Source organism: Magnolia sinica, chromosome 2 (assembly GCF_029962835.1).
Source record: "Magnolia sinica isolate HGM2019 chromosome 2, MsV1, whole genome shotgun sequence".
NCBI classification, from domain to species: domain Eukaryota; kingdom Viridiplantae; phylum Streptophyta; class Magnoliopsida; order Magnoliales; family Magnoliaceae; genus Magnolia; species Magnolia sinica.
The window spans coordinates 1,347,315-1,359,710 of NC_080574.1; the positions used below are offsets into that span (position 1 = coordinate 1,347,315).

At 37.4% G+C, this 12,396-nt stretch overlaps 1 protein-coding gene across 1 annotated transcript in view; it reads right to left on the minus strand.

Annotated features, from left to right (window-relative positions):
* Window positions 1–291: 291 nt before the first annotated feature.
* Window positions 292–12,396, minus strand: part of LOC131231341 (amino acid transporter AVT1I-like) — a 31,788-nt gene continuing 19,683 nt past the window's right edge. The window contains exons 2-3 of the mRNA XM_058227513.1: window positions 1,720–2,324; window positions 292–1,197 (exon numbers count right to left, since the gene is read on the minus strand). Of these exons, the coding sequence (XP_058083496.1) occupies window positions 679–1,197; window positions 1,720–2,324 (1,124 nt within the window). The 3' untranslated portion in view covers window positions 292–678. The remainder of the gene's footprint in view (window positions 1,198–1,719; window positions 2,325–12,396) is intronic.

The window sequence follows — 12,396 nt, forward strand, 5'->3', positions numbered from 1 at the left end:
ATAGGGTTCAAGTTTCAGCCCAATATGGTTTCCAATGAATGAGATCCATTGAAAACAAGATCAATGACTCAGATCACTTCAGGTCCAAATGTTGATCGATGTTCACTGTTGGATCCAACCAGATCATCTACAAGAACACATCGATATGTCTAAATTAACTGACCAATATTAGTCAGTTCCAACCGAACTACTGTTTAAGAATAGATCCCGATCAATGGATGATTGGCTAGAACTGCATATTTCTATCACGATCCATGCATTGATCAGTTCATAAGTTCATATCAGATTGTAGCCATTGATGCACTGTACCTGGACAATCCTATCAGATCAGATCTGTCAAAGGAACGATAGATCTTAATCAAAGGTGGTCCACAGTCATGGTGTATGTTGATTTACATGTGTAAACCCAATATTTCTATGCATGAGGCCAAATGGCCAAATTTCAAGAGTTCCAATGAGGGAGGCTACCATCTTTAGCCATTTCCACAATGCCAAATGATGCATTGAACACACATACCTCCATGTTTGGTTCTTTATATTGAAAATTTCAGCTTGGTTTCATTTTCTACTAAATATATATTCCTTAAATTCCAAAACATATGGTAAAACCATATAATGACCTAATCACGAAGGGAAAATATATAAAGGATATATAGTTATATCAAATCCCTTAATTTTTCACAAATGTTTTACAATTTGTTTTACTGAAGAGTAAGTGCCAGTGATTGCAATCAAAACTCCCATTACTAGAATCCCACATACAAGAACCAACTCTAGTTTACAACCACGACCGGATGAAATCTTTAGATAATACAAGCATGGCAACACCATCGAAACCATGCTACTTAAAAATGACCCTATAAAAGCCATAAGAGACCCGAAAAATGGAACTGTTAAGGCTACAACGACGGTGCTAATAACTAAAAGAGTTCTTATAGAAAAGATAAAAAGGGAGCTAATGATTCTGTTATTTATCCGGGGCATATCTTCAATTGCCATTGCAACTGGAGCAACCATCAGGGCGTATTTAGTGAAGGGGTTGATCAAAGTGATGTATAAGGCAATCTTTGAGCTAACCATCTTGGCACGGAGATTTAATGTCACTTGAGCGTTTACATCATCTCCGAACATCAGATATCCTGTTACCGCCATTGTTCCGTAGTTAATCGTGCAAAGAAGAAAGCACGACAGCAAAATCTGCAATGAGAAACATCACGATCGAAGGTCAGCCACATCTTAGCAAATGAAAAGTGTTAAAAAATAAAATAATAATAATAAAATAAAATTGTCAATTGTCCAACAGTAATGCTGCTGCGATTCGCTCAATCGGGCCATTCGTTCTACAAGGCAATTCACCTTCTTGTTCCAACACGCTTTCCGTCTTCATACCACGAGAAACATATGCCTTTGTGGGGCCCACTGTGATGTGTGTGTAACATTCAATCTGGCCAATCGAAAATACCAAAGTTAAATGGAAACATCCATTGAAATATTCCGACCGTCTCATATGGTGTGGTCCACATGAATTTTGGATGGGTGTAATTTTTGGAATCGAAGTCCTTACATGATTTAGGACTTCACACATATCATTAAGGGCCCTGAAAGGTTTATGTTACACCAGCTGCTTCCCATGGCGAATCGACCCAAGCAGATTGCCATAAGCATAACCCAAATGTCCAAATCTGAGAAACGAGCATTAATCATTTAAGTTTTACTTACACAGGCGAATCGATTTTTATTTCTCATCGAAGCATAGATTGTTGGATAAACCGCGTGCCCACCATAGCAGAAGGCATATATACTGATTGCTGTTGGAATTCCACTAAAATTGAAGAGCCTTCCTTTCTGATGAAATCCAACGCTCTCTACACCTGTACAGAACACTGAAACAACCACTGCAATTGAAGCAAGAACCCCACCAGCAGAGATATATGCTAGTAGACTTAATTTCCTCAGAAACATTGTTGGCAAAACTATAATGCCAGCAAGCATGATGAGTTCTTTTCTTCCTTTGATATTCCAGCCTAGTATTTCAATGCCTGCTTTGGGAAGTACTTTACTTAGATTATCACCTTCAAGAATTAGGAATTCTATCGCAACCAAATATAACTCAAGATACGTAAAAAGGCTAGTTATTATTCTTCCTTTGCGTCCAAAGGCACGCTCCCCAACATCTGAGTAGCTTTTAATCTGTGCATTTCCGTTAGTGCATCTCTGTAATAATATTCCCGTGTAACAACAAACCGTTGCTAGGACGAATAAGCTGATGAAGCCTAACCACCCTCCTTGTGAGAGTGCATAAGGAACTGATAATATGCCGATTCCTGAGAAAATAAAAAGGAAATTAAAGAGTATTGATTATTGAGTATGGGCAAAATGGACCACATTCGGTATATGGCTTACAATGGACTGGTTGTAGGTTAATAGTCCCTGAAATAAAATCGCATTCATCAGACGACATTTTGGTGCATTGATATGTGGATTGTTGATGATTTTAATTTCAATAGACTATTTCTGCCGTGCCTCGAAATTCGAGTATAGAGTGTGCGCCCTCAGATCCGAGTTTCGAATCGCAACTCGTACACAAAGTGAATTAATTTCATTCTATTATACAATTATTTAGAGGTAAAATTAATATTCATTTTTAGATTCCAACTAGGTCCATTCACAATCATTCACACAATGATTTAATTATTAACAATTGTCCATTCTCAATATCTATAAACATTCAATCACCATAAATTTGTCCATCAGTTAATACAACTTACCAATGAATACTTGCTGCAGACCTAGAACAATTTAATTAAATAAAATCAATCAAATGCTTAAAATCTTACAACTAATCAGATTATCCTAACATATAAAATTCTAATAAAATAATTATGAATGGTCCAAATGTGGCCAGTTCCTCTTCTGATAGGTATGACTACGTCTCACTTGTATTGTGCACCAGTTCAACCATAACTTCTTGTTCCTGTGCCAACCTATCAACTAAGGGTGTGTTTGGATCGCAGGCCCAGAACATACAGTAATGTTTTATTTTAAAATATTACTTTAACGCATGTTTGAATTGGATTTAAAATCCAATATACACTCGCCGCCCTAAGTACGTCTCCTAACAGAAACGGATGGGCACGCGTCACTGCTCTTACGTCTCCTCATATCGGGCAGTGCAACCGACTTTATTGCGCTGCAGACCAGGTTGGAAGAAAAAAAAATCCCCTTTCCTATGGTGTCTTGAGAGACCATTGCACGAGTGCATATCTTCTTCCCTCTTCTCCGTTTGTCTGCCATACTGCGAAAGAGGAGATCATGCCTCTCCGTTTGAATCTGGGACGTCAGCTGGGATGTACCCATGTTTGGCTTTAGCCTAGACGAAGATGCAATGAACTGTTGTGCTGCTTCATCGTGATAAAAATCGATATTCTTCTCCCATATACCCATCATTCTCACCGACTCTGAAAGAGCAGGTAATGTATTTTCCATGGTTTGCAATATCTCAAGTATAGTCCGATCATTGTTTTTACATGACAGCATGCATTCTATGTCTTCTGGATATACATTCTCTCCATGCACCTTCTTTTGTTAGAGTAGTCGATTAGGGTTGTGGAGACAGTTCTCTCCTGTACCCTAGGAAGAGTCTAAAGTATGCAATACACCTGAGAGACAATATTCTTCAGAAGGAAATCTTTATTTTTAAACTACGTATCAGAAGAGTATCTGGGAGATGGATTCACCTCCCGACACCTTCGACATGACTTGTGCATGTCACAGAGTGTGTGAGTAGATGAACTTCACCGACCGAAATTAACTTCATTTCTTGGTTGCCTATAAAAGACACTTTTGTCTTCTATATTCTTCCACGAAATGTAACAGAGAAGAGAGAACTAAGTTTTGAAAATTTTCTGGGCTGCGTCTATAACATCCAGAGGGTATTTCATTGTTGAAGGTAATATTCTATCTTCTTTCTTACATGATTTAAATTGCATGGATCTCGTTTTTACATATGGCTGATAGGATGCATCTTCCTCTGAAACTTTGTATTGATTGTATCCACTGTATTATCTGGAGATGTTCATTTCCTGTGATATATCTCTGAAGGATCAACAGCTAATATCACATTTTGTATACTATATTTGATAAATACACCTTTATCATTTTAACTATGTACTCAGATGATTGTTCGATATGGTATTATTTGGAGATGTTCATTGGAGATGTATCATGTGTTATATCTGAGACTTGACTGTAATATGTTGAATGGTTAGATATAATTTGCACATTTGATTTCGTCTAAAGAATCCATATACATTGAAATCAACTCATCTTCTGTGTACCTGAATTCTATTATGTATTAATTATGTTATACTGTCATTTGCACTAATAAATAGAAAATCTTGAAAAGAATAACAGGTGACAGACCCTTCTGTCTTATGGGGTCTGATAGTGGTGAATCTAATTGTGATCAGTCCTCCAGTAGTGAATGGAATGAAAACGAAGTAGCAGCTGCATTAACGACGATTGCAGCGTCTGCGTGTGTCATGGGAGCTGCCGAATATTATCGACATTATTGTATAAAGGCTACGCCTAGAGGTGGTAATATAGAGAGGACTAATTCATAAATGGAATCATTAAGAAAAGTGATGCTGAGTGCCTATCACAGCTAAGAATGAGTCGGGATAAGTTCTTCGAATTGTGCTTTCTAATTAGATATAGAAATTTACTTTTAGATTTAAAGAGGTATAGCATAGAAGAACAGGTGGTATTGTTTATTCACACTATCGGCCATAATGTACGAAATCATGTCATTGGTCATCGTTTTTCAAGGTCTTGTGAAACAATCAGTCGTTATTTTCATAGAGTTGTTGATGCTGTAATTGGACTGTATCCCAAATATGTAAAGTTCTCAGGTTTACATACTCTGAAAGAGATATCCGATAATCCTATGTGCTCGTCATACTTTCAGGTAAAACAATTCTTATTTCAGAAATAAATTAAATGGAATGTGTGCTAAATAGTAATTAATAACTTAAAATTCATAATAAATTTCTTGTACGATTGTATTGGGACACTTGATGGGACTCATATCCCTGCATATTTGGCCAAGGAAGCCAGCGCCACCTTTCGAAATCAGAAAGGTTTTCTATCTTAGAATGTAATGGCAACTTGTACGTTTGATATGAAATTTGTATATGTGCTTGCGGGTTGGGATGATTCAACCTCTGATGCTCGTGTTTTGCAGAATGCGTTAACTCGTCGACCAGATTGTTTCCTTGTTCCTCATGGTAAATACAGATTGTTGTTATTTCCTTAAAGAGTAAGACAATGGCAAATGTCATATCCTTAATATACATAACTTGGTTTGTGTAGAAAAATACTATGTGGTTGATGCGGGATATGCGCATTCTCCTGGGTTTATGACACCTTATTGAGGTGTCAGATATCATTTGAATGAGTATCGAAAAGGACGAAAGCCTGCTAACAAGAAAGAACTCTTTAATTATCTTCATGCACAGCTCCGAAATGTTATAGAGCGTTATTTTGGTCTCTTGAAAGGCCGTTTTCCTATACTACGTGTCGCACCACAGTATAATTTTATAACCCAAGTAAAGATTGTTATAGCTTGCTGTGTTATACACAACTTCATTCGTGTGTGTGGTGATGATGGATTTTCAGCGATAGTTGATGATTTTGCAGACAGTGATGAGGAAATGTCACCGTCTCCTATTGACATGACTGCAGCCGAAGAAGATCGCGCTTTATCTCGCGTGACTGATAAAGCAAAGGAAGACTGGGTGAAAAAGAGGGATGACATTGCAGATAGGATGTGGAATGACAGTCTCCTTCGGACCCGGCAGCGACGTTGACAATTTTAAGTTTCTGGACATGTATATTGTTATTTTGTGTAACAGCAAAATTTTTTTTTATTAATCATTTCTTTTGGTTTGGGATAGTTGCTGAATTTATGGTTAAGCTACTGATGGGTCATGCATGGATGTTATAGTATATATACTTAGACTGTTTGGTAACTGGTACTTTTAATATCCTATCATCATCTCTCCATTATGTGAGAACAGATATCTGCAATGTTTCTTAATATCATTTTTTTCTATTCCCATTAACCGTTACAAATGCGTAGGTAATATAAATTTCCTACAGAGTTCGTACAAGGGGAAAAGATCTCTGTTTCAATCGGGTTCCCCTGCACGGGATACATCCTCCCCTAAAAAATCATCTGCAACACCGAGTAAACAATTTGGTAGCCCAAGTAAGAGAAACGCCACACCGAGCAAAATTAAGAAAAATACAGGTAGTAGGATATCTGGTCGGGTTCAATGGTCGGATGATATGGACAATGCACTAGTGGATGCACTAGTGGAACAGGTGAATCTCGAAAGAAAGAGTGATATGAGTTTCAAACCTGAGGCCTATAAGGCCACAATAAATGAAATCTCTACTAGATGTGGTGTTCATTTAGAGAACAAACATATCTCAAATCGCTTGCGTTCATTGAAGAGAGTTTATTGGGCTGTCTAAGACATGCTCAATGCTTCCGGGTTTGGTTGGGACAATCAGATGAAAATGGTGATAACAACTGACGAAGTATGGGATGGCTACATTACGGTAAGTAATAGCTATAACTTTTTAGCTGATATATGTAATCAATGAAAATTGCTGAAAAGTTGCTAATGACACTACATTAATGCTGTTTTGTAGTCACATCCGTTCGTCAAAAAAGTCCGTGGGAAACATATCGAAAGATTCACCGATCTGGCTTTCATATTCGGTAGCGACTGTGCCCATGGCTCATTTGCAAGCACCGCTTATTCGTCACCATTGTCTGGTCGTCGTCGATCTAGAAATGAATTCAATACTGATTCTGAATCCAATGATATTGGGATTGAGACAGTTTGCCTTTCCTCTGATTTTGGGGATAACCACGACAGTGGTTCAGCCTTTCGTGCCATCGATGGATCACAACAGGTGCACAGTGTTAGAACAGTACCTGTAGAGACCTCTAGGGGCTCAAAAAGTATTAACTCAACCGCAATAGGCTATACCCGGCAAAAGAGGAGTAAGCCGAGTGATGTCATCGGTGATAGAATGGGAGAAGTGGCTGAAGCTATCAAGTCCCTTACCATCACAATGTCTCAGGGCAAAACAATGACTAGACTACAGAGACTGTTGGGCATACTTGAAGAAGTTGATAGTCTCAGTCCCGATGACCAAATACGGGCTGCCCAGTTGATGCAAGGGGATCTTGTTAGCGCTAGATATTTCTTGAAGATGGGCCATGAGAGGAGAAAGGAGTGGGTATAAAAACTCCTCGAATATAGTGGCTCAGTCTGATAACAGAAATTGCGTTTGATAAACATTTGTGAGGAAGTTGATGAAACTGAACTTTTTGTTTGTTTTGTAAAATCATTATGTTAGAATGGGTTTAGATGGGTGGTGAAGGTGGATTGGATGGGTGCTCATTGGAGCACAGATTACTCTGGTTTGTTGTTAATTTTGGATTGTGGTGATGCTGATAGTTGCACCATCAGTAATTTTGATGCTATATATATATATATATCAATCCGTGACTTGTCATTTGCATAGATGTAACTACAGTTAAATTGACTTCATATGATATACTAGGCAATGCATGCAGCATGGTTATAGCACTGACCTGCATTTAAGTCTATCTGGCTCTATTACAGAGGTTTACAGTTGCTTTTTTGGAGAGGTTGGATCTATTACAGAGGTTCTACTTGTTGTTTTGGAGAGGTTGGATCTATTACAGAGGTTCTACTTGTTGTTTTGGAGATGTTGGTTCTTACAATGTTTCATTCTTATATATTAGTCAAATGCTATGGTTGATATAATCTTAAATTCGTCTGTTGTTTTTCTGCATTTGATCAGTGTTGGTTTTTAAGACTGATTTCATATCATCAAATTGGAACTTGTATAAGTCTTCATTCAAGTGAGCAGGGTCTGTAATATTCTTTTCACAATAACTAGGATTTGAATCCATCTGTTGGATGGGTATTATTATGTCAGTCTGGGTTTGAAGGGTGATTATCAGGTGAGAAAGAACATGTTTATTTTGTACATAGAATTTCAATTTAGCTTTCTATTTATAATATTCATTGCATAATTTTTAGGAGAGATGTTTTTAGATCTATACTTTTAGGAAAAACACAGCTTCATCAGTAATTGCACATCCAAACTGATGGTAATTGGGTTTTTTATAGGTACAAATGGGAAAATACTATGTGGTATTTGTCGGCAGGGTGTCTGGAATTTATGAGAATTGGGAGCTTGCTGGCACAAGTAGAGGGATACAGTGGGTGCAGACACCAATCATTTAAATCGTATGCATCGGCTGTGACAGAGTAGATGAAATTCAAAGTTTGGATTTTTCTTTCTTTTGCATTGGTCTGTTTCATTATTGAACATTTTTTCTGGCTATGACCAGCTTTGTACAACATATGATATAACAAAATAACAGATAGACATTTGGCTTTAATGATTTTAGGCCACTCAACATAATGTTGGATCTTCAACTAATCCAGTTACTCCAATCTGAGCGTCAGCAATCAGGATCAAAGGCCTCACCAGAAGAGTCGAAAGTGAGTCTACTTCGTTTCATCATTTTCCTTCAAGACCTGAAGATGAAGTTGGGATGCACCTTCTTCATGAGCTCAACTCGGAAGAGTATGGGGTTGATACAGAAGGAGGGATTGTGCATGCCATTTTCAAGATGATTATTGGAGTGATGCTCATATACGCAGTGATATCTTGGTTTGTTTCTTCACTTTGATGATAACAATGTTTTACAATTGCTTCGCTGGATGACTGGGGCATATAACACATAATCATTCGGACTCAGAAAAAAGCCTTTCTGGGTTTGACTTGTTCATAACGTTTTTTTTTTCTACTTTTTTTTGTTAATGTTTTCTTTTAGTTTAAGGAAGTACGTAATTAGGTATTTGTATTAAATGTATTACGTTTTTGTTATCTATTATCAGGTTATTATTATTTGTTTTTGGGTTATCTATGTACTGTGGACTGCAAGGAAATTAGTCGGTTGTCTTTGGCCCACACCCTGACATATGTGCTACAACCACTGATCTTCGTGCGTACGAGACAACCCAAATGAAGGATTCATAGGAGATTTATCTTAATCCAGATGTTTCGTCGACCCCAGCATGTTTTCTACGGTGTGGATTTATTGCGCACTGCATCCTGGACAGTTTGGATGAAAGACGTACATCGTGTTGGTGCCCCCCAGAGCATTTGACACCATCTATTAGGTGGTGTCAAGTTTTAGTAGCCAATCCGTGGTCCATAGCAACTAACACATGTGGTCTGTGTTACGAACTTTTTGCATTAGGGAGTCCATTCCTTGAATAAACACTAAATTGGGTATATCCGCTGAATAGATATCCAAGGTCACTCTATACCAAACATTGTACTGTTTTATGATAATACTCATGAATGCAGTGTACAATGTTCGGAGTATACACGTTGTGCAATATTACATCGCAATACAATACTATACGCGAATCCAAACACGCCCTAATTGCTCATCTGTACGGTTTTACATCAATAAAGGGTAAGTTGGCCAGGTCTAGTGAGAATTTCCGATATGGTTCTTAATATCAATATTATAATAGAATGCCAATAATCATACCAGTGTATTTTTTTTAAAAAAATGCAAATGTAATGCATTAATGCATCAAGTGGGAATCTGTCCACTTGCTTGAGTTGAAAACTCGTTAACCCGCATCTGCCCCTTAGCAGACTTCTACCATTTGGTAGGCATAGCCAAGGCCCGCATCTACTCCTTGAGTAGACTTCCACTAGTATAGTGGGCTTTTGGTAACGATTCTATCAGGATACCATCTAGGGAGGTCCCCAAAGAATTCAGCATGTGTTATATATGCAATTAATAGATGCACTAAGTAATCATGAATTATTTATTGTATAGATTATTTTGATTATCACATTTGAATCAACATAGTCTAACACATTAATCAAATCATATCATTATTAATATAGAAATCACACTGTAACGTTTCGAATTTTTCTCAACTTGGTGATGGACGTCCTTAGGCACTGGGTCGATCATAACATCTTACTAACTTCTCAGAACTCAATCCCAAAGTCTAAAATCCATTTTAACCCATTTCCTTTAAAATCTCACCTTTCACCACCTTATTCTTCAAATTTTTCTAAGTACTTTCATATTAGACATGAATCCTAAAGTTTAAGTGATGAAGAACAATAATTAAACTAAATTTTACTATAAATAGTAAATAAATAAATAAAATATATTTTTGACCATTAACCCTTTGGAATCTCATGAAATAAATAGGTTATTTGAATAGAGCAGTTTCTTCTACCCCAAATTCATATATTGCACATCGCGTAACTCATTTCGGATTAAAAGATACACCCATTTCAAATATTGGGTAGTAAAACCACCACCAGATAGGATAGCGAGCGGCGATGGCATCGCCGCAATGGCGAAGCCTCGCCATCCAGCGGGTCGTGCGGCCCGTTTTTTGCAGTTTTTCATCCGACTTCGAAAAGTCATATCTCCCTCGATATAACTCCGATTTAGGTGATTCAAAATCCAGATTGAAGCTTGATAAGTTTAGTTTCATAAAAAAATGAGTCAAAAAATATAATAAAAATTTTAATGTAGTTAAATATAAGTTGTTGTGACAACTGTCTGAAAATTATTAGTTTGCACAGCTGCTGCTTCTAGAATTTTTAAAATTTTTATACAACACAAAATCTCATGAAATTTGGTGGAGACGAAGTGAACTTAATGACGAACTATTAAAAAAATAATTAAAATAATATACTAACTAAAGGTGTCAAAAAGGGGCATAGAACTGTCCTAGGACCTTATTCTATCGTAATTATGACAGAATTTGGTTAACTACTAAACTAAATAATTGATGAATTTGGCTTCAACCACTTTCTATACGAACTGTAAGATCCAAAACCATTAGAATCACTAACCTAATATTACCTACAAATCTATGATCAATCTCAAAACCCAGTTGCTCTCGGGAGCACATTGAAACTCCGTATCGGACCTGAACTGCGAGTCGAAAGTCCGATTACCGCAAAACTATACGGTTATGACCACCTTATTGGGCTTGATGACCATCTCAGAAATTAAGTTCAAATAGTATCCCGAAATGCACAACTTAAGCTCGGAGCGAAGTATGTGAGAAACGCGAATATCTTTAGAAAATAAACTAAAACTTAAGTGATTTGGGCCGTTCGCTTGTAGGCCAAATTTAAGGTTTCAAACCGTCAGATTCTGACCCAACTATACTTTCGGATCAGAAAAAATGTCCAACACATGTCAGTGTACTTATGGCCCTGATTAAGTAACGATAGTCGTTAAACTGAAACTGGTCCCCCGCGGTCGATCCATAAATTCGATCAGATCAAAATCAACCTAGCTTAGATCCATTGTCAGGGAACTTACCCCTGATTGTGTGCAGGTAATGGACCTCCAGATGAGATCTGTTGGCTCAAAACAAATGCATTTTGGTTATAACTTAAGTATATCATGGCCCCGGGGCCATTTGCATCAGTTCTGGACCTATATAAGGACCTTAACCCACCCCTCTCTCATTTCATACGAATTTTATAACCCTAAGAGAGAGAAGAGAGAAAAGAGAAGGAGAAAGTGAGGAGAAGTGAGAGAGAGTTGTGGTTTGATGCCGGGATTTGTTCCTACCACTCACGGGCTGAATCCTTTCTCCCGTGTCGCTACACTGACGAATCCGAATCCATTTATGGGTAAGAAATCCTAACCCTAATATATTTTATGTATCTAAGTAGATGAATCGACGAAATAGCTAACCTATTTCGTGATTCAGGTAGCCGTTGTGCAGGAGATAAAGCCGTAGTGTTCAAACTGAGCTCGATACGGGTTTACCAGCGAAAGGTGTGGACTATAAACGTTTAGGTTATGGTTTTTAAAGCTTTCAATGTCAGTTAATAATTTATGACTGACTTGATTGCTATCACATATGCTTAGATACGATACTTTTCGTACATTATGCTTATATATAAACTATGTTGATTAAAATGCATTCCATGTGTTTGTTTAAATGTTTGTATGAACATAGAATTATGATTTGTGCTTGCCATGATTGTTGTTTTGGAATACATTATTCACACCCCAAGTATAGGGTTGTGATGTAGTAATAAACTCGGTGAGACCGAGGTCGAATTCCAAGGGACTGATATCTGTACGTTGTCTGAAACTAACTAGAACTAAAACTAGAATGAGATGAAATCTAATTTGAGTTGTAATTTGAGAAATAATAGTGAAATACTAATCTAAAACTTAAGGAATTTAGAGGAAGGAAACTAGGG